We start from the raw sequence: 26,132 nt of genomic DNA on the forward strand, positions 1-26,132 counted from the left end.
TCCTGGGTCCAGTAACAAATGTGCAGACTGCCTTTCACGACTCCCACACCCCACAACTTCTGCTCACCCTGCAGAAAAGGGTAATGAGGTACATGCCATGTCAATTGACAATCTACCAGTTACAGCTAAGATGATCGCAGCTAAGACCCGCAGGGATCCTGTGTTATCCAAGCTTTTAAGTTACATTCAATATGGTTCATGGCCATCACCAGTACCAGATGACATACTACCATTCCACCGAAGGAAACTTGAATTGTCAATCAGTGATGATTGTATCCTTTGGGGCAAACGTTTCATCGTTCCCGAGCAGTTAGAGCCAAGTTACTGAAGGAACTGCATATAGGACATGTTGGAATGTGTCAAATGAAAGCTTTGGCACGCAGTCATGTTTGGTGGCCACACCTTGATGATGACATCAAAGCTCTCTGCACCAACTGTGAGGCTTGTAAAACAACGACAGCTATGCCAGCCCCAGCACCCATTCATCCATGGCAGTATCCCAGTTCACAGTGGGAGAGGATACACATTGATTTCGGTGAGTGGAACAAGACTGTTTTCCTGGTCCTTGTTGATGCCTTCAGTAAGTGGCCAGAGGTCAGATTAGTTTCGTCTGCCACTTCACAGAAAACCATAGAAGTTTTGAGTGATATTTTTGCAACACATGGGTTTCCAAGCATCTTAGTCTCAGATAACGGACCCCAATTTACATCAACAGAGTTCGCAGAATTTTTACAAGAGAATAATATAACCCATTACAAATCCCCACCTTATCATCCAGCATCTAACGGGTTAGCCGAGAACATGGTTACGAATGTCAAACAGTTTTTGAAGAAAGAATCACCAGATTCCAGGACCAAGATTAAGGACACTGTAACCACGTTCCTCAGAACCTATCGTAACATTCCTCATACTACTACCAGCAAGACTCCTGCAGAACTAATTCTAAAGCAAGTACCACGTACCAGGCTATCTTTAACATCACCAAACATTAACACTCGAGTTAAATTACAGTTGCAATCTAACATCAAAATCACCTCAAGCAGAGCCAAGGAAATTCAGTGTTGATGACCCTGTCCTTGTACGAGACCTTAGACCGGGAAACATCCCAAGTGACAGAAGGGGATAGTCACAGCCGTTCTAGGGGGCCCTAGATATGAAGTTAATGTTGATGGGCAACACACTCGGGAAGCACATGTGGACCACCTACAACCTGGGGTTCACAAAGAAGTCCAAGCTGAACTGGTATCAAACCCAGTTGAAGGCCCTGAAGATGAACTAGCTATGCCTTGTACCTTATCCCTTAGAAAATCATCTCGCCACATTATACCAACTAAGAGACTGTTGGAAGAAGTATGAACACTAACTGTAGTACTACCATGATTGTAGTTTTATTTCTGTTTTCATTATTGTAGACTACTTATAATTATTGTAGTTTTACATTATTGTAGTTTTCATTTTAGTTTTCTTCTAAGTGGAAAGGAGTGTAGTGTATTGATGCATGCAATATAATTGTACCCTGCGCATGCATGTGTATGCTCGTTAATAAGAATAATCTGTGAGTACCGCGTGGTGAACTGTTGAGAGCTACCTGGCAAACTCCTGCCACTAAGACACAACATAGAGAGTTCAGCCAGAAGAAGTTACCTTGTAGAGAGTTCAGCTACAAAGAAACCATCATCTAGATAGTTCAGCTGCAAACAAATCACCTGTACAGAATTCAGCTACAAACAAATCACCCTGTAGAGAGATCAGCTAGAAGAAGTTACCTTGTAGATAGTTCAGCTACAAACAAATCACCCTGTAGAGAGATCAGCTAGAAAAAGTTACCTTGTAGATTGTTCAGCCACAAACAATTCACCCTGTAGAGAGAGCAGCTAGAAGAAGTCACCTTGTAGAGTGTTCAGTTACAAAGAAACCACCATGGAGAGTTCTGTAATAAATATAATTATGTTATATATATATATATATATAATTTGTACATTTACTGATGAAATCAGACATATTTAAGGTACATCTGCTTCATCTTTTCTTCTTCCTGTGGTAAAGAAAAAAAGACAGGTTAAAAAAAGTCCTAAAGCCGGCCATAGGCCGTCTTTGGAGTATACAAATACAAAAAGAAGTGAAATCTAATCCAAAACAGCCAAGCTGTAAAAAAAGAGTGCAGCCCTCAAAAAGGCTATGGTGAAAAAAGATGTGAAATCCAAGGTGGTGGCCAAGAAATGGCTGTGATGGCAGGTTAATGGTAAAAATTTTAATAACGACAATTCAGGTGAATTTGGTGCCGCTTGGTCAATTGGCACAAAATTCACCTGAATTGTCGTTATCAAAATTTTTACCATTAACCTACCATCACAGCCATTTCTTGGCCGCCACCTTGGATTTCACATCTTTTTTCACCATAGCCTTTTTGAGGGCTGCACTCTTTTTTTACAGCTTGGCTGTTTTGGATTAGATTTCACTTCTTTTTGTATTTGTATACTCCAAAGACGGCCTATGGCCGGCTTTAGGACTTTTTTTAACCTGTCTTTTTTTCTTTACCACAGGAAGAAGAAAAGATGAAGCAGATGTACCTTAAATATGTCTGATTTCATCAGACATATTTTTAACTCATTCTGATTTTATCAGTAAATGTACAAATTATATATATATAATGCATATACCAAGAGTTCATTATAATTATTATGAACTCTTGCATATATTTATTACATGTCAATTAATCCCCACAGGATAATTTGCAGCTGATCTCTCTACTGGGTGACTTGAAATGTAGGTGAACTCTCTACAGGGTGATCTGCTTGTACGTAGATGAACTCTTTACAGGATTCTCTCTACAGGGTGACTTGACTCTAGCTGAACTCACTGCAGGGTTATCTGTTTGTAGTTAAATTCTCTACAGGGTGATTTGTTTGCAGCTGAACTCTCTACAAGGTAACTTCTTCTAGCTGATCTGTCTACAGGGTGACTTGTTTCTAGCTGGTCTCTCTACAGGGAGATTTGTTTGTAGCTGAATTCTCTACAGGGTGATTTGCTTGCAGCTGAACTCTCTACATGGTGGTTGCTTTGTAGCTGAACTCTCTAAAAGGTGACTTCTTATAGCTGAACTCTCTACAGGGTGATCTTTTCATAGCTGAACTCTCTACAGGATGATTTGTTTGCAGCTGAACTCTCTACATGATGATTTCTTTGTAGCTGAACTCTCTACATGGTGATTTGTTTGTAGCTGAAATCCCTACAGGTGATTTGTTTGTAGCTGAACTCTCTGAAAGGTGATACTTCTAGGTGATCTCTCTACAGGATGACTTGTTTCTAACTGAACTCTCTACAGGGTGATCTGTTCATAGCTGAACTTTCTACTGGGTGATTTGTTTGCAGCTGAAATCTCTACATGGAGGTTTCTTTGTAGCTGAACTCTCTACAAGGTAATTTCTTCTAGCTGAACTCTCTACAGGGTGACTTGTTTCTAGCTGATCTCTCTACAGGGTGATCTGTTCATAGCTGAACTTTCTACAGGGTGATTTGTTTGCAGCTGAACTCTCTGCATGGTAGTTTCTTTGTAGCTGAACTCTCTACAATGTGACTTCTTCTAGCTGAACTCTCTACAGGGTGACTTGTTTCTAGCTGATCTCTCTACAGGGTGACTTGTTTCTAGCTGAACTCTCTACAGGTGATTTGTTTGCAGCTGAACTCTCTACATGGTGGTTTCTTTGTAGCTGAACTCTCTACAAGGTAACTTCTTCTAGCTGATATTTTTACAGGGCATATTTGTTTGTATCTGAGTTCTCTACAGGATGATTTGTTTGCAGCTGAACTCTCTACATGGGAGTTTCATTGTAGCTGAACTCTCTACAATGTGACTTCTTCTAGCTGAACTCTCTACAGGGTGACTTGTTTCTAGTTGATCTCTCTGTAGGGTGACTTGTTTCCAGCTGAACTCTCTACAGGTGATTTGTTTGCAGCTGAACTCTCTACATGGTGGTTTCTTTGTAGCTGAACTCTCTACAAGGTAACTTCTTCTAGCTGATCTTTCTACAGGGTGATTTGTTTGTAGCTGAATTCTCTACAGGGCAATTTGTTTGCAGCTGAACTCTCTACATGGTAGTTTCTTTGTAGCTGAGCTCTCTACAATGTGACTTCTTCTAGTTGATCTCTCTACAAGATGACTTGTTTCTAACTGAACTCTCTACAGTGTGATCTGTTCATAGCGGAAATTTCTACTGGGTGATTTGTTTGCAGCTGAACTCTTTGCATGATTGTTTCTTTGTAACTGAACTCTCTACAAGGTAACTTCTTCTAGCTGATCTCTCTACAGGGTAACTTTTTTGAGCTGAACTCTCCACATGATGGTTTCTTTGTAGCTGAACTCTCTATTATGTACCTTCTTCTGGCTGATCTGACTACAGGGTGACTTGTTTGTAGCTGAATTCCCTACAGAATAACTTGCAATGTAATATAATTGAGTAAATTATAAATGCAGCTGAATACTTTATTAGGGTGACTGTTCTATTAGAGTATCTCGATCTTGCATTTGTTACATGTAGTTGTCTTTCGAATCATAACTCAGTGGTTTGTAATCCGATTCTTCTGTACTACTGCAAGGACTTTCTATGATGATTATTCCAGCTACATACTGATTTTCAGCTCGTTGCTCTAAGCGGTTTGCCTGGTAGACACGAAAACTAATAGTTTTTTATTCATAAAAATCGATCGCGTAATTTTGACACAGGTCGGGTTTTGTATCATATCTCCATGGTCTTTATCCCGATTCCTTTCAAACCACAAAAAGGCACTAATACGATGGTTGCTCCATCTACATATCAATTTTCAACTGATTCCTCTAAGGAGTTTACCCTGTAGGCGTGACAGACCTTCGACCTTATTTTACGCAAATAAGCGGTCATAACTCCGTGAATGTTCATCGCATTCCTACCAAAGTTGGTACGGGAATCCGCCTTAATGAGCTCTTTAAGTGTGCCAATTTCAGCCCGATCCGAGCACGCATTCGTGTTTTATGGCGGATTTTGCGAAGTGTGCGAAATGAAGAAGTAAAAGAAGAAAAAAACGAAGAAATTAAAACGAAATTTTGTTCGCTCGTATCTCGGAAATGGCTGGAGCGAATTTCTTCGAATTTGGTGTGTAGACTTCCCTAGCTGGCCGGCACGTTTGTAGCAAATTTGGTTCCAATCAGATAAGGGATCACAGAGCTACATAGGTGTGAAAATTGCGTTTTCTTTCTTCCTGTTAATATACTCACGGGTGGCACGCCGGCTTCTTGGGCCGCACGACACACTACCGTGTGTCTTGATACACTATACATTAAATCTAATCCAAAACAGCCAAGCTGTAAAAAAAGAGTGCGGCCCTGAGAAAGGCTATGGTGAAAAAAGATGTGAAATCCAAGGTGGCGGCCAAGAAATGGCTGTGATGGTAGGTTAATGGTAAAAATTTTAATAACGACAATTCAGGTGAATTTTGTGCCAAGACCAAGCGGCACCAAATTCACCTGAATTGTTGTTATTAAAATTTTTACCATTAACTTACCATCACAGTCATTTCTTGGCCGCCACCTTGGATTTCACATCTTTTTTCACCATAGCCTTTCTCAGGGCCGCACTCTTTTTTTACAGCTTGGCTGTTTTGGATTAGATTTCACTTCTTTTTGTATTTGTATACCCCAAAGCCGGCCTATGGCCGGCTTTAGGGATTTTTAACCTGTCATTTTTTCTTTACTACAGGAAGAAGAAAAGATGAAGCAGGGTGATTTCTTTGTAGCTGATCTCTCTGCAAGGTGATCCTTCTAGCTGATTTCTCTACCGGATGACTTGTTTGTAGCTGAACTCTCTACAGGGTGATTTGTTTGTAGCTGAATTCTCTACAAGGTAACTTCTTCTAGCTGATCTTTCTACAGGGTGATTTGTTTGCAGCTGAATTCTCTACATGGTAGTTTCTTTGTAGCTGAACTCTCTACAATGTAACTTCTTCTAGCTGAACTCTCTACAGGGTGACTTGTTTCTAGCTTAACTCTCTACAGGGTGATTTGTTTGTAGCTGAATTCTCTACAGGGCAATTTGTTTGCAGCTGAACTCTCTACATGGTAGTTTCTTTGTAGCTGAACTCTCTACAATGTAACTTCTTCTAGCTGATCTCTCTACAGGGCAATTTGTTTGCAGCTGAACTCTGTACATGGTAGTTTCTTTGAAGCTGAACTCTCTACAATGTAACTTCTTCTAGCTGAACTCTGTACATGGTGACTTGTTTCTAGCTGATCTCTCTACAGGGTGACTTGTTTCTAGCTGAACTCTCTACAGGGTGATTTGTTTGTAGCTGAACTCTCTACAAGGTAACTTCTTCTAGTTGATCTTTCTACAAGGTGATTTGTCTGTAGCTGAATTCTCTACAGGGCAATTTGTTTGCAGCTGAACTCTCTACATGGTAGTTTCTTTGTAGCTGAACTCTCTACAATGTAACTTCTTCTAGCTGAACTCTCTACAGGGTGACTTGTTTGTAGCTGAACCCTCTACAGGGTGATTTGTTTGTAGCTGAACTCTCTACAAGGTAACTTCTTCTAGCTGATCTTTCTATAGGGTGATTTGTTTGTAGCTGAATTCTCTACAGCGCGATTTGTTTGATGCTGAACACTCTACATGGTAGTTTCTTTTTAGCTGAACTCTCTACAATGTAACTTCTTCTAGCTGAACTCTCTACAGGTGACTTGTTTCTAGCTGATCTCTCTACAGGGTGACTTGTTTCTAGCTAAACTCTCTACAGGGTGATTTGTTTGTAGCTGAACTCTCTACAAGGTAACTTCTTCTTTCTACAGGGTGATTTGTTTGTAGCTAAATTCTCTACAGGGCGATTTGTTTGCAGCTGAACTCTCTACATGGTAGTTTCTTTGTAGCTGAACTCTCTACAATGTGACTTCTTCTAGCTGAACTCTCTACAGGATGACTTGTTTCTAGCTGATCTCTGTACAGGGTGACTTGTTCCTAGCTGAACTCTCAACAGGTGATTTGTTTGCAGCTGAACTCTCTTACATGGTGGTTTCTTTTAGATGAACTTTCTACAATGTAACTTCTTCTAGCTGAACTCTCTACAGGATGACTTGTTTCTAGCTGATCTCTCTACAGGGTGATCTGTTCGTAGCTGAAGTCTGTACAGAGTGGTTTGTTTGCAACTGAACTCTCTTACATGGTGGTTTCTTTGTAGCCGAACTCTCTACAAAGTGACTTCTTCTAGCTGATCTATCTGCAGGATGACTTGTTTCTAACTGAACTCTTTACAGTATGATCTGTTCATAGCGTGAACTTTCTACTGGGTGATTTGTTTGCAGCTAAACTCTTTGCATGATTGTTTCTTTGTAACTGAACTCTCTACAAGGTAACTTCTTCTAGCTAATCTCTCTACAAGATGACTTGTTTCTAACTGAACTCTCTACAGTGTGATCTGTTCATAGCGGAACTTTCTACTGGGTGATTTGTTTGTAGCTAAACTCTTTGCATGATTGTTTCTTTGTAACTGAACTCTCTACAATGTGACTTCTTCTAGCTGATCTCTCTACAGGATGACTTGTTTCTAAGTGAACTCTCTATAGTGGATCTGTTCATAGAGGAACTTTCTACTGGGTGATTTGTTTGCAGCTAAACTCTTTACATGATTGTTTCTTTGTAACTGAACTCTCTACAAGGTAACTTCTTCTAGCTGATCTCTCTACAGGGCAATTTGTTTGTAGCTAAATTCTCTACAGGGTGATTTATTTCAGCTGAACTCTCTACATGATGGCTTCTTTGTAGCTGAACTCTCTATTAGGTACCTTCTTCTAGCTGATCTGACTACAGGCTGACTTGTTTGTAGCTGAATTCCCTACAGAATAACTTGCAATATAATATAACTGAGTAAATTATACATGCAACTGAATGCTTTATTAGGCTGACTGTTCTATTAGAGTATCTCGATCTCGCATTTGCTGCACGTAGTTGCCTTTCGAATCATAACTCAGTGATTTGTAATCCGATTCTTCTGTACTACTGCAAGAACTTTCTATGATGATTATTCCAGCTACATACAGATTTTCAGCTCGTTGCTCTAAGGGTTTGTCTGGTAGACACGAAAACTAATAATTTTTTTATTCATAAAAATCGATCGCGTAATTTTGACACAGGTCGGATTTTGTGTCATATCTCCATGGTCTTTATCTCGATTCCTTTCAAACCACAAAAAGGCACTCCTACGATGGTTGCTCCATCTACATATCAATTTTCAACTGATTCCTCCAAGGGGTTTACCCTGTAGGCGTGACAGACCTTCGACCTTATTTTACGCAAATAATCGGTCATAACTCCGTGAATGTTCATCGGATTCCTACCAAAGTTGGTACTGAGATCCGCCTTAATGAGCCCTTTAAGTGTGCCAAATTTCAGCCCAATCCGAGCACGAATTCGTGTTTTATGGCGAATTTTGCGAAGTGTGCGAAATGAAGAAGATGAAGAAGAAAAAAACGAAGAAATTAAAACGAAATTTTGTTCGCTCGTATCTCGGAAATGGCTGGAGCAATTTTCTTCAAATTTGGTATGTAGACTCCCCTAACTGGGCGGCATGTCTCTAGCAAATTTGGTTCCAATCGGATAAGGAATCACAGAGCTACATAGGTGTGAAAATTGCGTTTTCTTTCTTCCTGTTAATATACTCCGGTGTGGCGCGCCGGCTTCTTGGGCCGCACGACACACTATCGTGTGTCTTGATACAATTGCAGTTAAGGCATGATAACTATTAGCACACGGACTCTTTACAGAATCATTTTCCAGTAATCCACAAAGGGTACATGGTGCACCCAACTTTCTGTAAGTCTTCTCCTTTGCTTCTTTGGTAAGAGCTTGGGCATGCATATTCACTAAGTTCTAGAGAGGTGTGACAGTGCTTCATGTGAGCATGAGCTCTGTGGAAAAAACACATCATTGTAATGACTGCATACAGTTAATCAAACAGCCATAGCAAAGCTCCCCAGCACACACGTGCCTAAGAGCACATGTACCCTGTCCGAGAGAGCCATTACCAAGTTTGGATAGACATAAGGTTATGATTTAAAAAGGAAAATAATGTATTGCAAACATATGGGAATGCAAATTTAAGGCAACATGGTGCAGCAGTGAAGAGACTGCTGCTGTTGAATAGCATCAAAAGTTGTCAGCCATCTATTAATATATGATTTAGAATCAGAAAATCAGGAAAATATTGGTGTTGTCACCTGGCAATTTTAGTATTTTATAATATTGCATTCCTAATACAAATGTACTAGAAATGCAATATTGTATAAATACTGAAATTGCCAGATGACAACACCAATATTTTCCTGATTTTCTGACGCTAAATCATATATTAATAGATGGTTGACAACTTTTGATGCTATTCAACAGTATAACTGCTGCACCATGTTGCCTTAAATTTGCATTCCCATATGTTTGCAATATATTATTTTCCTTTTTTATCATAATGTTAGGTCCCTTCTTCTACAGACAAAGTTGGTAATGCACAGGAGGGTGGAGACAAGTGCCGGACTAGCTCGAGAGAGGGCTCTGACTCCCTGTACTCAGACTGAGCATCGTTTAAAATAGCTCTTAAACACGTACATATCAGTGTTAGCTAAATAATTATAACAGAGACACAAACTTAATGCATCACAGTAGTTCCACAGTGATTCTTTTCGCCTTCAACAACAAAATCCCTCAGCCAGTTCAATACATCCAAAATGACTACCGTTTTTTGCACGCAATACATACGCTACGTAATCCTCTATGTTATAATGTGTATACAATGAAATACGTGATTTTGTAATCTTCCAAAAACCTCTATACCAAGCGAAAGAGCAATTTTAGTCTGTTGAGGTTGTGGAGGCAAATGTTCATGTGTGCTGGACCAGGAACCAGAAAATCATCCAAATAGTGGAACAATGGTGACACTCTCATTTGTTCGGCCATCCACTGCAATAAGTCTGCTGCAACATTCAACAACTTTGGGGCTGAGCGTAAACCAAATGGTATACACATATCCACAAAGATATAGTTATCACATTGCATAAGCAAAAGATGTCAGTCTGCTGGGTGGACTGGCAATAGGCGGAATGCACTTTTAATGTCTATTTTTGCCATTAATGTGTAAGGACCCATGGACAATATTGAGTTAATTGCATCATCAATTATTGTAATGTACTTGATAGAGCAGAGCTTGCTTGGTATTCCTTCATTGATGCTGCCTGTTTTAGGATGAGACAAGTTGAAAATAAGTCGCCATGAGTTGGGTTGGTGACTTTTTGGTATTACTCCAAATCTGCTGATTTGACCCACTGGTATAACATGTTTTGGAAAGGGGCCTGCAACTCTGCCTTATGAAATTCCTTTCATTAAATAGTCTGTGACAACCTGAGGATGTAAGTAAACGCTCAATAAATTTTTGCAAGCTCATTTGAAGTTTAACCAGTGTGAATTAAATCCCAGTCTAAAGCTGGCAACAATCTCTTGGATAAAATACTGAGCAATCCTTTGGTTGGAATGATTCACCAACAGACTGCTCCAAGCCTGCCAGTTTAATGGGGTAGTGATTTGACAAGCTGCAGGAGGGGCCCATATTGACATTGGAGCAGTGCTAACATGCCTCTACCTACTTTAGTCTCTACCATAATTCAACTCAATGTGATTGGGCACCACGAATTTCCAATGCCAAAAGCAGCCCACTTATACCCACTGATGAAAAGGCTAATCTTTGTAGGTCTTGGAACAGGGACCCACGTCCAGGATGTGGCTTTGTCAACTGCCACTACTGTCACATATGTGATGTCTGTTATGACAACCCCAATATCACCGACAGATTCCACAAGGGAGTAAATTGTCCATATCGCCCATAATGAGTACAGTGAGCTTTCTTCACTCTGCCAGCAAAGGCAATCCGCCAGAGGTCACTATCTATTGTACCCCATGTAATAGTAGGATCTGCTGCAGCGTTTTGCCAGAATCGTCTATCATACCCTAGCCAGGCAGTCCCTTCAAATTCCAAACTAGCTTCTAATATGATGATTTGATATGCCAATATATCTGCAACTTTTTCAGGGTGCACTCTGCACATAACTGATAAATATATTGCATAACACTGGAGCCATTCAACAATGGTGGACATTGTCCTTTTCCGTCCTTTTGGGGTTCTTGCTGCCTCATCACCCTGACAATTTCCTGAAATTCCTAATCGGTTGGGAGAAAATTCATCCATATCTATGAATTCTCCATCTCTAATCCTCTGGACTAATTTTGCTGGTACTGGAGGTTGACCTGCCCCAATGAAAATGCTTCCATCTACTCTGATGTATGTTGAGTTTGGTGGTGGTGACACTTCACGTCTTTCTGCAGGAGATGTTCCTCTTCTTGGCAATGCCCTTTGTGAAGAGTTTCTTTCCGTTGGATTCTCCGTTATTAGCCTTACATTCCGTAGACTGTTAGGAGATGGTAGCTGGCCAAGCCCTGAAAGTGCACGGTAATGAGGTTAGTTAAGCTTATCCAGAGGTTGAAATTAGTTGCATAACTCATGCCCTGTGATCTTTCTTGCTTATTTGTTGCTACAGTGCTTTATACTAACTAAATTATGTACATCTGGCAATGACATTACCACTGTGGTTGTGTCCCATAGTAACATTACCACCTGCACAGGTGGGGGTTATGCCTTTCCCATGCCAACCAATGACCTCATCAGGATAAAATAAAATTAAAAAACAGGCAAAGAAATTATTACCAAGGTTGTCTCGATGACAGCATGGCCACATAGCAGGTGTTCAGCTACACAAGCCTCCCTCATGCCCATGAATAACCCCAACAGGGTAAGTGGAATTATAGGAAAGTGGAAACGGGAACGGAAAGTGGGAACGGAAGCAACCAGCGGAAAATGAGTACAGTAGTGGAGGTAACTGGTCATATAATGCTTGTGCACATGTATAACTACCCTGTACTTCACACACATTCAGCTGTAAGCAACATTACAAACATTTAGTCACAACAAGCAACACCCAACATTACAACACTGCATAGCTATGCTGCATTGCAAATGCTTGCGCACATGTATAACTGCCCTGTGCTTCACACACTGAATGCTGTAAGCAACATCACAAACACATTTAGTCACAACAAGCATTATAACATTCAAGACCAAGGTCTCTACAAACCTGAGGCGAGTAAACTCGAGCTCCAATGGCATGCGTACATTTTTGTCCCCAAGGAAGCTGAGTGATTATGTATCTACTGTGACTACTGCTCTATACCACAAAAATTTATCTGTAAGTGCTCAAGTTGCTTTGTTCAAGTTGTTATTTCAAAGGCACATTTTACCCGAGGCGATTTTATCTGTGGTGTAAGTCATTTTCCGCTGGTAATTTCTGTTCCCGCTTTCCGTTCCCGTTTTCTGTTCCCGTTTCCGTTTTCCTATAATTCCACTTACCTACCCCAACAGGCCATTACCAACAGCACATTACCAACAGCAACCAGTACCTGGCAGTAGCTAATTATTAATTATTTTAACCACAGTTTGGGCATTGTAGGGGCTCGTGCATGCTCCCTCAGCACCTGTCACAGCTGGAAACAGCTTTTATTTATTTAGCTATACATTGTACAACTATATGACACTTAGCTACACTGTTGTCTATGAGTATATAGAACACACATATACAGCGACATACATAGCTAACTCTATATATATATATATATGCACGTACATACCTGGACCTAGTGGACGATTATCTGGGGGTGCATCTTTTCGTACTGCACTAACAACTTGCAGGACAATGCTTGGGATATCATCTGTGGTTAAAGGAGCTACAGTGCATTCACTACCGGTGGAAGACTCATTCCTCTGCTGGCTCTCCCGCCTGCCATCCGACCCCGTCTCCTGCTGACTTTTCATAGGCCTCGTCATCGACCGAGTGGCAGGGCACATAGATTCGTTTGCCAGTGTTGTGGCTGTATTAGCTTTCTCTTCGCGGTGGCATGCAGCCTTCCTTATTTTCTTCTGCTTTGGCATTTCTTCAATTTCTTCTAGACTTAATTTCTTCTAGACTTACTGAGACCACTTTCCACAACTAGATTACTTACTAAGCTAATCACATGTGCCCTGCGCATGCATTTCGCTTTTCTAGTTATCTCTAATCTTATACCCCATGCCGTACCAATTGCATGCTGGCCCCTTCCTCATCATTAACTTAGTTTAATATGATTAAACTTCATTTATGTAAATGTAAAAGTGTATTTAAAAAATGTCCATGTCCGTGTCCGACCATATCCACCTTTTACAACTACTCACTCCCCTGGGCTGTAAAAGTGCATTATCACCTAGCAACCAAGTAGTAGTTATTATTAGTAGAATAAACAAGCCATCTAACAAGGTAAACAGCAACCTTTAGACTCCTTCCTTGTGCTTTCATCTTCATAATGGTCAATAAACTACCAGCCACATGACTAATTTAGGCTTTCCAGACAATGGAGATGCCCAGACAATGGAGGTGCCTGGACAATGGAGGTACCCGGACAGTGGAGGTACCCAGACAGTGGAGGTACCCAGATATTGGAGGTACCCGGATAATGGAGGTCCAGATAAGAGAGGTTCCACTGTAAGTTGCTATGCACTGCTAAGGAAGCGTAACTCAAGCAAACCACTTCAAACCACAAATTATGCACAGAAGTATCTTATCAATTTTATAGTGTGTCTATCATGTTTTCTCATGTAAAGTGTTTAGAGAAATCCTTGAAACTGCCATTTATTCTCATTCATGTAAGTACAGGACATGCATGCCTCCACTTTTGCCTGGCAGGACTTCATTATTTCTGGCAACCTATGAAGCTAGATATGCCATTTTCAGTTGTTTTACGTCCATATAGCCCATTGTGAAAATATTCATACGTCTTCAGGAACTTGCTTCACCCATTTTTCAAATCCACTGCCTCGAAGCAAAAGCTTACCTACCAGGAAGGTTTATACTGGTTCTGTGCAGCCTTCATGTCTCATGTATACACGATGCTTTTAGGATAAGCCAGTTTGCTTACATGTGTGCGGAAAGACAAATATCCATACATCAAACACACACGTTTTTTGAAAACAATTTCAAGAAACCAGGCACATACACAGCCAGCCTTCACACACTTGGTTTAAAAAGTAGTGAAACAAGGGTGGTCGCCTATACCTGAAGGTATACTGGTGGACATTTATCTCTATACCTATGAGTATACTAGAGATTAAATGTCGACCAGTATATCGATGATAGTTCCTTCATTGCACAACACCTTATATAATGTATTTCCATTGCAGACAAACGTAAATAAATAAATATACAGAAAGTTCAAAACTCCAAGATTATTCAGTGGCATAGCTACACTAGGGCCCACTGAGGCCTGTGCCCACTGAGGCCTGTGCCCACTGAGGCCTGTGCCCCACTGTTAGCTTTCCAGGCCCCATCATCAGTAAATGTTGTAACTCATGTGATCTGATGCGATGATCTCACACAGTGTTATCCCGTAGCATTTTATATGAAAATCACTGTTGCACATACTATTTCCTTGTCATTTTGCTATAAATAACATCAATATGCAAAGAAAAGTTAAAATTTCATTTAATATCCACTATCATGTGATCGTGAGTGTAATTGTGAGTGAGTTGGAGGGAAGTTATCAGACTGTACGCATTGTCATTACATCAAGTTGAGATGATAACACACTACTCTATTATAACTTAGGTGTTGAGTGAGGCAATCTTCATAGAAGTCTCAAGATGTGCAAGTGGACAGTACAGTGAAGTATTCCTTTTAATGCCTGGTGAGAATAAGATTGTAAATAGTAAGCTGATAGTGATGCCAATAGTATGAATAAAAAGTTTACTAGTGATCGGAGATTGATTAAATGATTGTCAAGGTGATAACACTGTGAAAAAGGTGGGATATAATATGTGACCGGATTTCACATAACAAGGCTTCCACACACACAAAATCAAACTTACGTTTTTACCAGAAATGGATTGCTGGCCTAATAGACTATCACAATCCACACTGTACTTACTTCAGGACTGGCAAGTCTGGTTTCTGTGGCAGCTTTCTTCCGACCCTGTCAAAGCCACGAGTGGGAGATTGGCACCATTGAATGGCCATGGCTTTGTGATAATGGTGTGTAGTGAGCTGGGACTTCACAGAGAGCTCACCAATAGTGTTCTCGGTCAATTTGGAGTGATTTGAGGGCCATGGAGAGCCCAAACTTGGCCTCTGGATTCCAATCGTCTTCTAGCTTCATTATATACCCCTATAATAAGACCACCGTCCACCCCCACCCTCCCACCCTATTACTACCACCTGTGATATTATTACCCGCTCGAGAAAAGCTGCCCAAAACAGGGCTAATTTTGGCTATCAGAAATGTATACACCCACTCAGTGATAGCTAGTAAATAGATGCATACTTGGTGCAATTTTTGTTTGCACAGCTGAAGGCACTGAGAAGTTATTACACAATGATTACTTAAAATCGCCATATCTCCTAACGAAGCTTTGTGCGTCGAAGCCGGGTTTTGTCAAATTCAGTCACATATGGTATTTCCAGTGGCTTATTGAATACAAATAAGCCTTAATATAAACCCTGTATTATACTCATGTTATACTTTAGTATAATGCTTACTATACTATTACATATATGGTTTCAGTTTATTTACCATATTACCTAAAATAGCTTATATCAAATATAATTCCCACACTATACCATCACATATATGGTTTCAGTATGTTTAACGCATTAACTAAAGCCTTACATGTGATTTTTAGGTTATATCAAGCTTTTTTGTATTCAATAAGCCACTGGAAATACTATCTTATATCCCTCATTTTTCACAGTGTAAGGCACGTGCATACTCCTTTTGCTACCCGTTATGGTTTAGCGAATCCTCAATAGTGCGGAGCTGATAACACAAGTTGCTAGCCAATTAAAGATTATGTCAAGAATCATAAGAGCTGTGGAAGAAGAAATTGGGTAAAATTGCATGCCGATTGTGCAATAGCATAGGTTGTAGTATCAATTAGCTGTAGAAACAGCAGTATAGCACTATATTTAGCTAGCTAGGTACAACCATGCACTTTAACAAACTTTCTATATAAATGTTAAAGGGTCCACAGTGAGATGGACTCATATCTCATGTATTTACAATTGCATTGGCAAACTTGATGCGAAGGTGTGCCCCACCTAGGCCCTATCATCACTAAGAGTCTAGCTATGCTGCAGAGATTATTTGCCTCATGCAAAGGCACTTAACAATACGTTACTCTGTAGAGTGTTTAACTATAAATAAGTCACCCTGTAGAGAGGTCAGCTACATTACAAGTCACCTTGTAAGATAGTTCAGCTACATAAACTAGTCATCTTGTAGATCCTTCAGCTGCATAAACAAGTCACCCTGTAGAATATTCGACTACTTCTTAACAAGCTGTCCTGGGTGCATCCAGTTACATCAGTAACTATTACAACACTCACCTCTGTGCTTTTTACAGTACATTTTTATATATAAGTAAACAATAGACTACAAATAAAAAATCTTCACTCTTCCTCATTCTTTTAGTAAAAAGTATAATGAAAACCCCAATGGGGCTTACAATAACAAAAAGAAGTCATACCTATACCATAACAGCCAAGCTGTGAAAAAACAGTGTGGCCCCCTAGGTAAAAAATTGTGAAATCAGAGGTGGCAGACAAGAAATGGCTGCAATGATGTTAATGATAATCATCACACTCATCATTAACAATGATTGGCATTGACATCATTGCAGCCATTTCTTGGCCACCACCTTTGATTTCACAATAATTGTTTTCGCCCTGACTTTTTTTTGGAGACCTCCCTTTTTGCACATCTTGGCTGTTTTGATACAATTTACATGTGCACACAAACAACATCCCACATCCTACCTGGTGCGGACAGATTTGGCAATGGCTCGACAACATGAACTTTGATATCACTACTTATCAAAGGAATTCCTCCAGCAGTAACTTCTAATGTCATTTCATAGTCATTTAGTGGAATACGATTATTGATAGCTGTCAACAACTGAATAGACTCAACCTTGTCTGGTAAATTTGTACCATGTTGAGCTAGAATGGTTGTGTTAGAAGAGTTTTTATTGGCTAGAAAGAAGAACGGATTTGAAGACTGCAGATCAAATGATATATCATCAGTGTCATAATAACCACTAAAATCCAGTGAACCATATATCAGCATCAAATTAAATTGAATGATTGACTGATTCCACTGCACAGCTGGTAATATAAACACTTCATACACAGTAGCATCCAACCATGCTTCCACTCCTTCCTGTACTGCAGAGTTATAGAAAAACCATATAAGTAATAGTTGTATCATGGGCCTGAGTGATTTACCTGATATGTACACCTAAGCACGGGGGTCACAGGCCCAAGAGCGTGGATGTATATATCAGGCAAATCATCAGGGCATGTGATGCAACTGATATGTACCATAACAATTGCATGCTAATAGCTTGCAGCAGATGACTAATCACCTAAGTTAATACAAGGTCAACCACTGGATTTATATGACCTGCTGAGTGAAAACCTGACTTGTTTGCATTTTTCTCGAACTTCATTTTTATGACTTCTTTATTGTCTAGAAGGAAGAAACAATTGGCTATTAAAGTTTCAGTCTTATATGGTGAGTACTTTTGGAGGCATAGCAATAAATAGACAGAAAGAAGAGCAAAACAATTCATACAGTGCCTATACGGACAATGAATTACAGGTGCTCATATAAGTCACGAGTGCAACAGGCAATTGAGTTGGACCTTATGCAATTATTTTCTCCATGAATTGTGGTATTCATCAAAGTATGGATTTTCACCCATGCCATTACGTAAGAAAGCTGTTCAAGCTTAGAAATAGCAGTGACAAACTAATGTTTTATCACAACAAAAGCAAGCCAAACATAATTCACATTTGCTTCATCATACAGAAAGAAAACAATAATATTCTTATTCTTCATTTACAGAACTTTGCATGGGCGAGATCAAAGGGAAAAGTGTACTTTAAATTTCATAAAGTACACTCTCAGCCGGCCAACAGTGCTTCATCGACCACAAAGAGTACTTTATTGCACCGCAAAGAGTGCTTTATTCATTCAATAAAGCACTCTTTGCGGTGCAATAAAGCACTCTTTGTGGGCAATAAAGCACAGTTGCCCATGTGCTCTAGTGCAGGCTAATAGCCCGCGGGGCTCACGCCAGTACAACTAATCACCCCAGCCAATACGAGTTCTACCACTGGATTGCTTTTATAGACATACCTAAATGCTTCGATGATGGGTGGGAGAAGGTAACGTTGCTGTTACATTTGTTAGTGTAAACGGACAAGTCCTGGAGATATCACAGACATATTTCACCATGTGAATCGATTGTGGGTTGCGAGCAAAACCTGCCAAAATACACAATGAACGTCTACCATGCCAAATTATGGTGAACTACGCATGAGTCACTTTGTTAAACTAATTTGTGTGTATTCAGGCTGCTAATAGTTCGTGCAATGCGTGTTAATTATGAGTCCTAGTGTATGGTAAAGTTACATGACTAGAAAGTTCCATAAATCATTTAAAGCATAGCCTTGCTCATGCTATATGAAAAATAAAGCACTCGGCTGCACGCCTCGTGCTTTATTTTTCATATAACACTCACGGCTATGCTTTAACATATACAAAAAGGTGAATCTAGTAATGTATTAGATATTTTAATTTATGTCTTCTTTAACTGATCACCGAAGCAATTAATTTGTACCATGCATTTTTTACTCAACGTATTTCAATTCAATTGCATCTACCTCAAACACAGAATTATGCAAACAAGCCAGTTTTTTGCTCAGCGGGTCACATGTGTAAAATTTAATTATGAATCAGCAGCAGCTAACATTGTACTTATGTTTGTTAACATGAATGGGCAAATCCTACAGATATTATGGAAAAGTTCAATTAAACAAGCTGCTGCATTGTTTAAATCAAGACACACGGTAGTGTGTCGTGCGGCCCAAGAAGCCGGCACACCACACCGTGAGTATATTAACAGGAAGAAAGAAAACGCAATTTTCACACCTATGTAGCTCTGTAATCCCTTATCCGATTGGAATCAAGACACAAGTGTCGTGCGGCCCAAGAAGCCGGCGCGCCACACTGTACAGGAAGAAAGAAAACGCAATTTTCACACCTATGTAGCTCTGTGATCCCTTATCTGATTGGAATTAAATTTGCTACAGAAGTGTCGGCTAGGTTGGGGAGTCTACATTCCAAATTGGAAGAAAATTGCTCCAGCCATTTCCGAGATACGAGTGGCCAACATTTGGGGGGGTTTTCTTCGGGTTTTTTTTCTACTTCTTTTCGCACACTTTGCAAAATCCGCCATAAAACACGAATGCGTGCTCTACTCGAGCTGAAATTTGGCACACGTAAAGGGCTCATTAAAGCGGATCCCAGTATCAACTTTGGTAGGAATCCGATGAACATTCACGGAATTATGACCGATTATTTGCGTAACAAAAAGGTCGAAAGTCTGTCATGCCCACAGGGTATACCCCTTGAAGGAATGAGCTGAAAATTACTATGTAGATGGAGTAACCATCGTAGTAGTGCCTTTTTGTGGTTTGAAAAGAATCGAGATAAAGGCCATTGAGATATGACACAAAATTCAACCTGTGTCACAATTATGCGATCGATTTTTATGAATAAAAAAACATTACAGGTTGCACTGAAGAGAGTTCAGCTACAAATAAGTCACCCTGTAGAGAGTTCAGCTAAAAAGAAACTACCCAGTAGAGAGTTCATCTACATAAACAAGTTAGCTACCCTATAGAGATCAGCTACAATGTTCAGTTACAAGTAAGTCAGTTTGTAAAGAGTTCAGCTACAAACAAGTCACTCTGTAGTACAAACAAGTCACCGCGTAGAGAATACAGCAGCCAATCAAAAAACCACCCTGTTAAGAGTTCAGCTATACAAACAAGTTATAACTCTATAGAGAGATCAGCTAGAAACAAGAGAGAGCTCAGCTACAAACTTAACAGATCACACTCTAGAGATTTCAGCTAGAAACAAGTCACCCTGTAGATAGATCAGCTAGAACAAGCTAGAAGACATCACTTTGTAGAGAGTTCAGGTACAAACAAATCACCCTGCGGATAGTTCAGCTACAAACAAATCACCCTGTAGAGAGATCAGCTAGAATAAGTCACCTTGTAGAGAGTTCGGCTACAAAGAAACCACCATGTAGAGAGTTCAGCTGCAAACAAGTCACCCTGTAGAGGGATAAGCTAGAAACACATCATCTTGTAGAGAATTCAGCTACAAACATATCACCCTGTAGAGAGTTCAATTACAAACAGGTAACCCTATAGAAAGTTTAGCTAGAAATAAGTTACCCTGTAGAGAAATCAGCTAGAAATAATTCATCCAGAGATCAGCTAGAAGCAAGTCACCCCGTAGAGAGATCAGCTAGAAGAAGTCACATTGTAGAGAGTTCAGCTACAAAGAAACCATCATGTAGAGAGTTCAGCTGCAAACAAATCACCCGGTAGAGAATTCAGCTAAAAATAAATTGCCCTATAGAGAGATTAGCTAGAAGAAGTTACCTTGTAGAGAGTTCAGCTACACAGAAACTATCATGTAGAAAGTTCAGCTACATACAAATCACCCTGTAGAAAGTTCAGCTACACCCTGTAGAGAGTTCAGTTAGATTGGAGTCATCCTGTAGAGAGATCAGCTACCTTGTAGAGAGTTTAGCTACAAACAAATCACCCTGCAGATAGTTCAGCTACACACAAGTCACCCTGTAGAGAGATCAGATAGAAGAAGTTACCTTGTAGAGAGTTCAGTTACAAAGAATCCATCATGTAGAGAGTTCAGCTTCACCCTGTAGAGAGATTAAGGCTAGAAGAAGTTACCTTGTAGAGAGCTCAGCTACAAAGAAACCAACATGTAGAGAGTTCAGCTGAAAACAAATTACCCTGTAGAAAGTTTAGCTATGAACAGATTGCCATGTAGATTTCAGCTAGAAATAAGTCACCCTGCAGAGAGATCAGCTAGAAGAAGTTACCTTGTAGAGAGTTCAGCTACAAAGAAACCATGATGTAGAGAGTTCAGCTGCAAGCAAATCACCCTGTAGAGAGTTCAGCTACAAACAGACCACCCTGTAGAGAGATCAGCTAGAAGAAGCACCCTGTAGGGAGATCAGCTAGAAGAAGTTACCTTGTGGATAGTTCAGCTACAAAGAAACCATCATGTAGAGAGTTCAGCTGCAAACAAGTCATCCTGTAGATAGTTCAGCTACAAACAGATCACATTGTTGAGAGTTCAGCTAAAAACAATTCTCCCTGTAGAGAGATCAGCTAGAATAAGTTACCTTGTAGAGAGTTCAGCTTCAAAGAAACCATCATGTAGAGAGTTCAGCTGCAAACAAATCACCCTGAAGAGAGTTCAGCTACGTAAAGACCACCGTGTAGAGTTCAGCTAGAAGAAATCACCTTGTAGAGAGTTCAGCTGCAAAGAAACCACCACGTAGAGAGTTCAGCTGCAAACAAATCACCCTGTAGTGAATTCAACTACAAACAAATTGCCCTGTAGAAAGATCAGCTAGAATACATTACAATGTAGAGAGTTCAACTACAAAGAAGCCATCATGTAGAAAGTTCATCTACAAACAAGTCACCCTGTAGAGAGATCAGCTAGAAGAAGTTACCTTGCAGAGAGTTCAGCTACAAAGAAACCATCATGTTGAGAGTTCAGCTGAAAACAAATCATCCTGTAGTGAGTTCAGCTATGAAAAGATCACCATGTAGAGTTCAACTAGAAGAAATCACCTTGTAGAGAGTTCAGCTACAAAGAAACCACAATGTAGAGAGTTCAGTTGCAAACAAATCACCCTGTAGAGATATCAGCTAGATACAAGTTACCCTATAGGGATCAGCTACGAAAAAAACATCCTGTAGAAATATGTGTTGGAAACAAATCACCATGTAGAGAGTTCAGCTAGAAACAAGTCACTCTGAAAAGAGTTCAGCTACAAACAATGAGAGTTTCAGCTACAGTTCAGTTATGTATAAGAAGTCACCTTATTATGTGAATATCATTTTATTGTTAAATATACAAATATTTTTAATCAGACAAAAATCTGTACACAAAATTTCTTCCTTTGTTCCACAATTCCTGCAGAAAAGAAAAAAAATTAAAAGGAAGCACCAAAATCAGTTTATGACTGGCTCTGTGGCTTGCAATACAAAAAGAAGTGATATCTAAACCAAAACAGCCAAGCTGTAAAAAAAGAGTGCAGCCCCCAAAAAGGCCAAGGTGAAAAAAGATGTGAAATCCAAGGTGGCGGCCAAGAAATGGCTGTGATGGTAGGTTAATGGCAAAAATTTTAATTACGACAATTCAGGTGAATTTGGTGCCGAATTCTAGTGGAGGAGGCAATGCAAATTCACCTGAATTGTTGTAATTAAAATTTTTGCCATTAACCTACCATCGCAGCCATTTCTTGGCCGCCACCTTGGATCTCACATCTTTTTTCACCTTGGCCTTTTTGGGGGCCACACTCTTTTTTTACAGCTTAGCTGTTTTGGTTTAGATACTGTTTACATAATTTACTAAGCATCTAGAGGGGTAAGCATTATTGTAGCGTGGATATCTCATGCCATTCAAAAGTGGGCTCAAAATGTGACAAACTGCAAGTGAAAATGCCATAGCAGTAATTCTCACATTAAACCAATGTTTCTTAATTCATAGGATGGAAACGGTGACAAATCACTTCCGTCATAGTCTAAAATTGGATGCATGGTTTTCATCACATGAGCAATAATGAATTATCACAATTGATTTTGGCTTGAGTTGTTATAAAAAGAAACTGGCGATACTGCTCTCACATCAAGGCCATGGTATAAGCCAAGGTTTATAAGATATAATACACTAGAGATGCAACAATACATCGATATATTGTGTATCGATTGTATGTTGAAGCCATGATATATGTCAATATGAAATTAGGTTATATCAATATATCATGTATCGTAATTATATTGATATATCAAGGTATATGGACATAACAAATGTACTACATTTTAATGGCTGACATTCTCATGAATCAAATTGTGTGTTGCACTTGTCATTTTTACACTTAAATGATTATCTAATCAAAAAACAGCCAAGCCATAAAAAAGGGTGCAGCCTCCAAGATGAAAAAGATGTGAAATCCAAGGTGGCAGCCAATGGTAAGTAAATTTTAATAATGACAATTCAGGCGAATTTGCGTTGCCTCCTAAAATTTGGCACCAAATTTACCTGAATTATCATTATTAAAGTTTTGTCATTAACCTTCCATCACAGCCATTTCTTAGCTGCCACCTTAGATTTCACATCTTTTTTCACCTTGGCTTTTTTGGAGGCCACACCCTTTTTTACAGGTTGGTTGTTTTTTGATTAGATATCACTTGTTGTAATTTCATACCTAAAGCCAGCCTATGGCCAGCTTTGGGTATTTCTTTTAACTTGTCTGTTTCCTTTACTACAGGAATGAAGATTATAAGAAAGATTTTTAATTATTTGTTTAGTTACATGTACATTTAAGCAATATTATTTAGTAATTTACAATCATGTTGATTGATCATAAAAATTAAACCACCATAGCTATACAAGCTTTATGGTTTGCAGCTGAATACTCTACAGGGAAATGTGCACGGAGCTGAAATTTCTATGGGGAGACTTGTAACGTAGCTATACTCTTAGACTACATGGTGAATTGAATGGTTTATAGTTAAACTCTCCACAGAGTGACTCATAACCTAACTAAACTCTCTGCAGACATAGCTGAACTTTCTACAGGACACTTGTAGGTGCATTCATTACAGGGTGACTTGAAATGTTGTTGAACTCTCTATGACTTGTTTCTAGCTGATTTCTCTATTATGATTTGACAAAACCAGGCTTCCACACACATCCAATTCTTCGACTTTAACTGCTTGTAACGTGATCACTCAGTACGCTACTGACCTACAATTTTCACACAACTCTTTCACTGCATTATGCAATAACAGGTCGAAATTTGAATGTTATAGCATATTCCTACATTGAGTTATAGTCCTTCAAAGTCACAAATCTGGATGTGTGTGGAAGCCTGGTTTTGTCAAATCCGGTCACATTATAACTTGTTTTTAGCTGATCTCTCTACAGGGTGACTTGTTTCTAGCTGAACTCTCTTCAGGTGACTTGAAGTGTAGTTGAACTAGTGGCTTATTTCTAGCTGAACTCTCTACAGGGTGACTTGTTTCTAGAAGATCGCTCTACAGTGTAACTTGTTTCTAGCTGACAGGGTGACTTTTTTTCTAGCTGATCTCTCTACTTAGTGATCTCTCTACAGGGTGATTTGTTTATAGCTGATCTTTCTACAAGGTAGTTTGCTTGTATATAGCTATTCTCTCTACAGGGTGACTTGTTTCTAGCTGATCTCTCTACAGGGTGGTTTGCTTGTAGCTGATCTCTATACTGGGTGGTTTGTTTCTAGCTGATCTCTCTACAGAGTACAGTAACTCATTTCTAGCTTTCTAGCTAATCTTTCTACAGGATGACTTGATCTCTCCACAGGGTACCTTGTTTATAGCTGATCTCTAGGGTGATTTGTTTCCAGCTAAACTCTCTACAGAGTGACTTGTTTCTGTCTAGATAAATTCTCTACAGGGTAACTTGTTTCTCGCTGATCTCTCTGCAGGACATTTGTTTATAGCTGACCTCTCCACAGGGTGACTTATTTCTAGCTGAACCCTCTAAAGGGTGACTTGCAAATGTTGAGTTCTTTATAGGATGACTTGTTTCTAGCTGATCTCTCTGCTGCTCTCTCTACAGAGTGATTTGTTTCTAGTTAATCTCTCTACAAAGTGATTTTGTTGCTAACTGATCTCCATACAGGATGACTTGAAATATTCTAGCTCATTTTTCTGCAGTGTAACTTGTTTCTAGCTGTTTTCTCTACAGGGTGACCTGTTTCTAGCTAATCTCTCTACTAGTTGATTTCTTTGCATCTGAACTCTCCACAGGATGACTTATTTCTAGTTGAACTGTCTACAGGGTGACTTGAAATGTAGTAGAACTCTTTATAGGGTGACTTGTTTCTAGCTGATCTCTCTACAGGGTGATTTGTTCTAGCTGATCTCTGTACAGAGTGATTTGTTTCTACCTGATCTTTCTCTACAGGGTGATTTGTTGCTTTTAGTTGATCTCCCTACAGGGTGATTTGTTTCTAGCTGATCTCTGCACAGGGTAATTTGTTTCTAGCTGATCTCTCTATAGGGTGTCTTGTTTCTTTCTACAGGGTGGTATTTTGTAGCTGATCTATCTACTGGGTGACTCATTCAGAGTGACTTTTTCTAGCTGAGCTCTCTACAGGGTGACTTGACATGCTCTCTATAGGGTGACTTGTTTCTAGCTGATCTCTCTAAGGGGTTATATACTTGTTTCTAGCTGATCTCTCTACAGGGTAATTTGTTTCTATAGCCGAAGTCTCTACAGAATGACTTGTTTCTAGATGAACTCTCCTCAGGGTGACTTGAAATGTACTGGAACTCTCTACAGGACGACTTGTTCCTATGTAGCTGATCTCTCTAAAGGGTGATTTATTTGTGGCTGATAGGGTGACTTGTTCATAGCTGATCTCTCTCTTGTTTCTAGCTGAACTTTCTACAAAGTGACTTAAAATGTACTGGAACTCTCTACATGGTGACTTGTTTCTAGCTGAACTCTCTACAGGGTGACTTAAAATGTACTAGAACTCTCTACAGGGTGACTGGTCTCAGCTGATCTCTCTACAGGTTAATTTTTTCTATCTGATCTCTCTACAGGGTGAGCTGAGCTAACTACAGGGAGAATTCTAATGTAACTGAACTCTCTACGTGGTGGCTGGATTATAGCTGAACACTCTATGGGGTGATTTTTTGCAATTAAACTCTCTATACATGGTGGCTTAAATAGAGTTAAATTCTCTACAAGACATAATAGAACATTTTAATAGAGTAACTTACTTCTTAGCAGACTGCTCTATTAGGGTCACTGCTCTATCAGAGT

At 39.6% G+C, this 26,132-nt stretch overlaps 1 protein-coding gene across 3 annotated transcripts in view; it reads right to left on the reverse strand.

Moving 5' to 3' along the window:
* The window catches only part of LOC136259834 (uncharacterized), a 449,685-nt gene that overhangs the window by 332,754 nt on the left and 90,799 nt on the right, over positions 1-26,132 (reverse strand). For all 3 annotated transcript variants that reach the window (XM_066053387.1, XM_066053386.1, XM_066053388.1), the window contains exon 3: positions 16,952-17,359. In XM_066053387.1, the coding sequence (XP_065909459.1) occupies positions 16,952-17,359 (408 nt within the window). The remainder of the gene's footprint in view (positions 1-16,951; positions 17,360-26,132) is intronic.

Source organism: Dysidea avara, chromosome 7 (assembly GCF_963678975.1).
Source record: "Dysidea avara chromosome 7, odDysAvar1.4, whole genome shotgun sequence".
NCBI classification, from domain to species: domain Eukaryota; kingdom Metazoa; phylum Porifera; class Demospongiae; order Dictyoceratida; family Dysideidae; genus Dysidea; species Dysidea avara.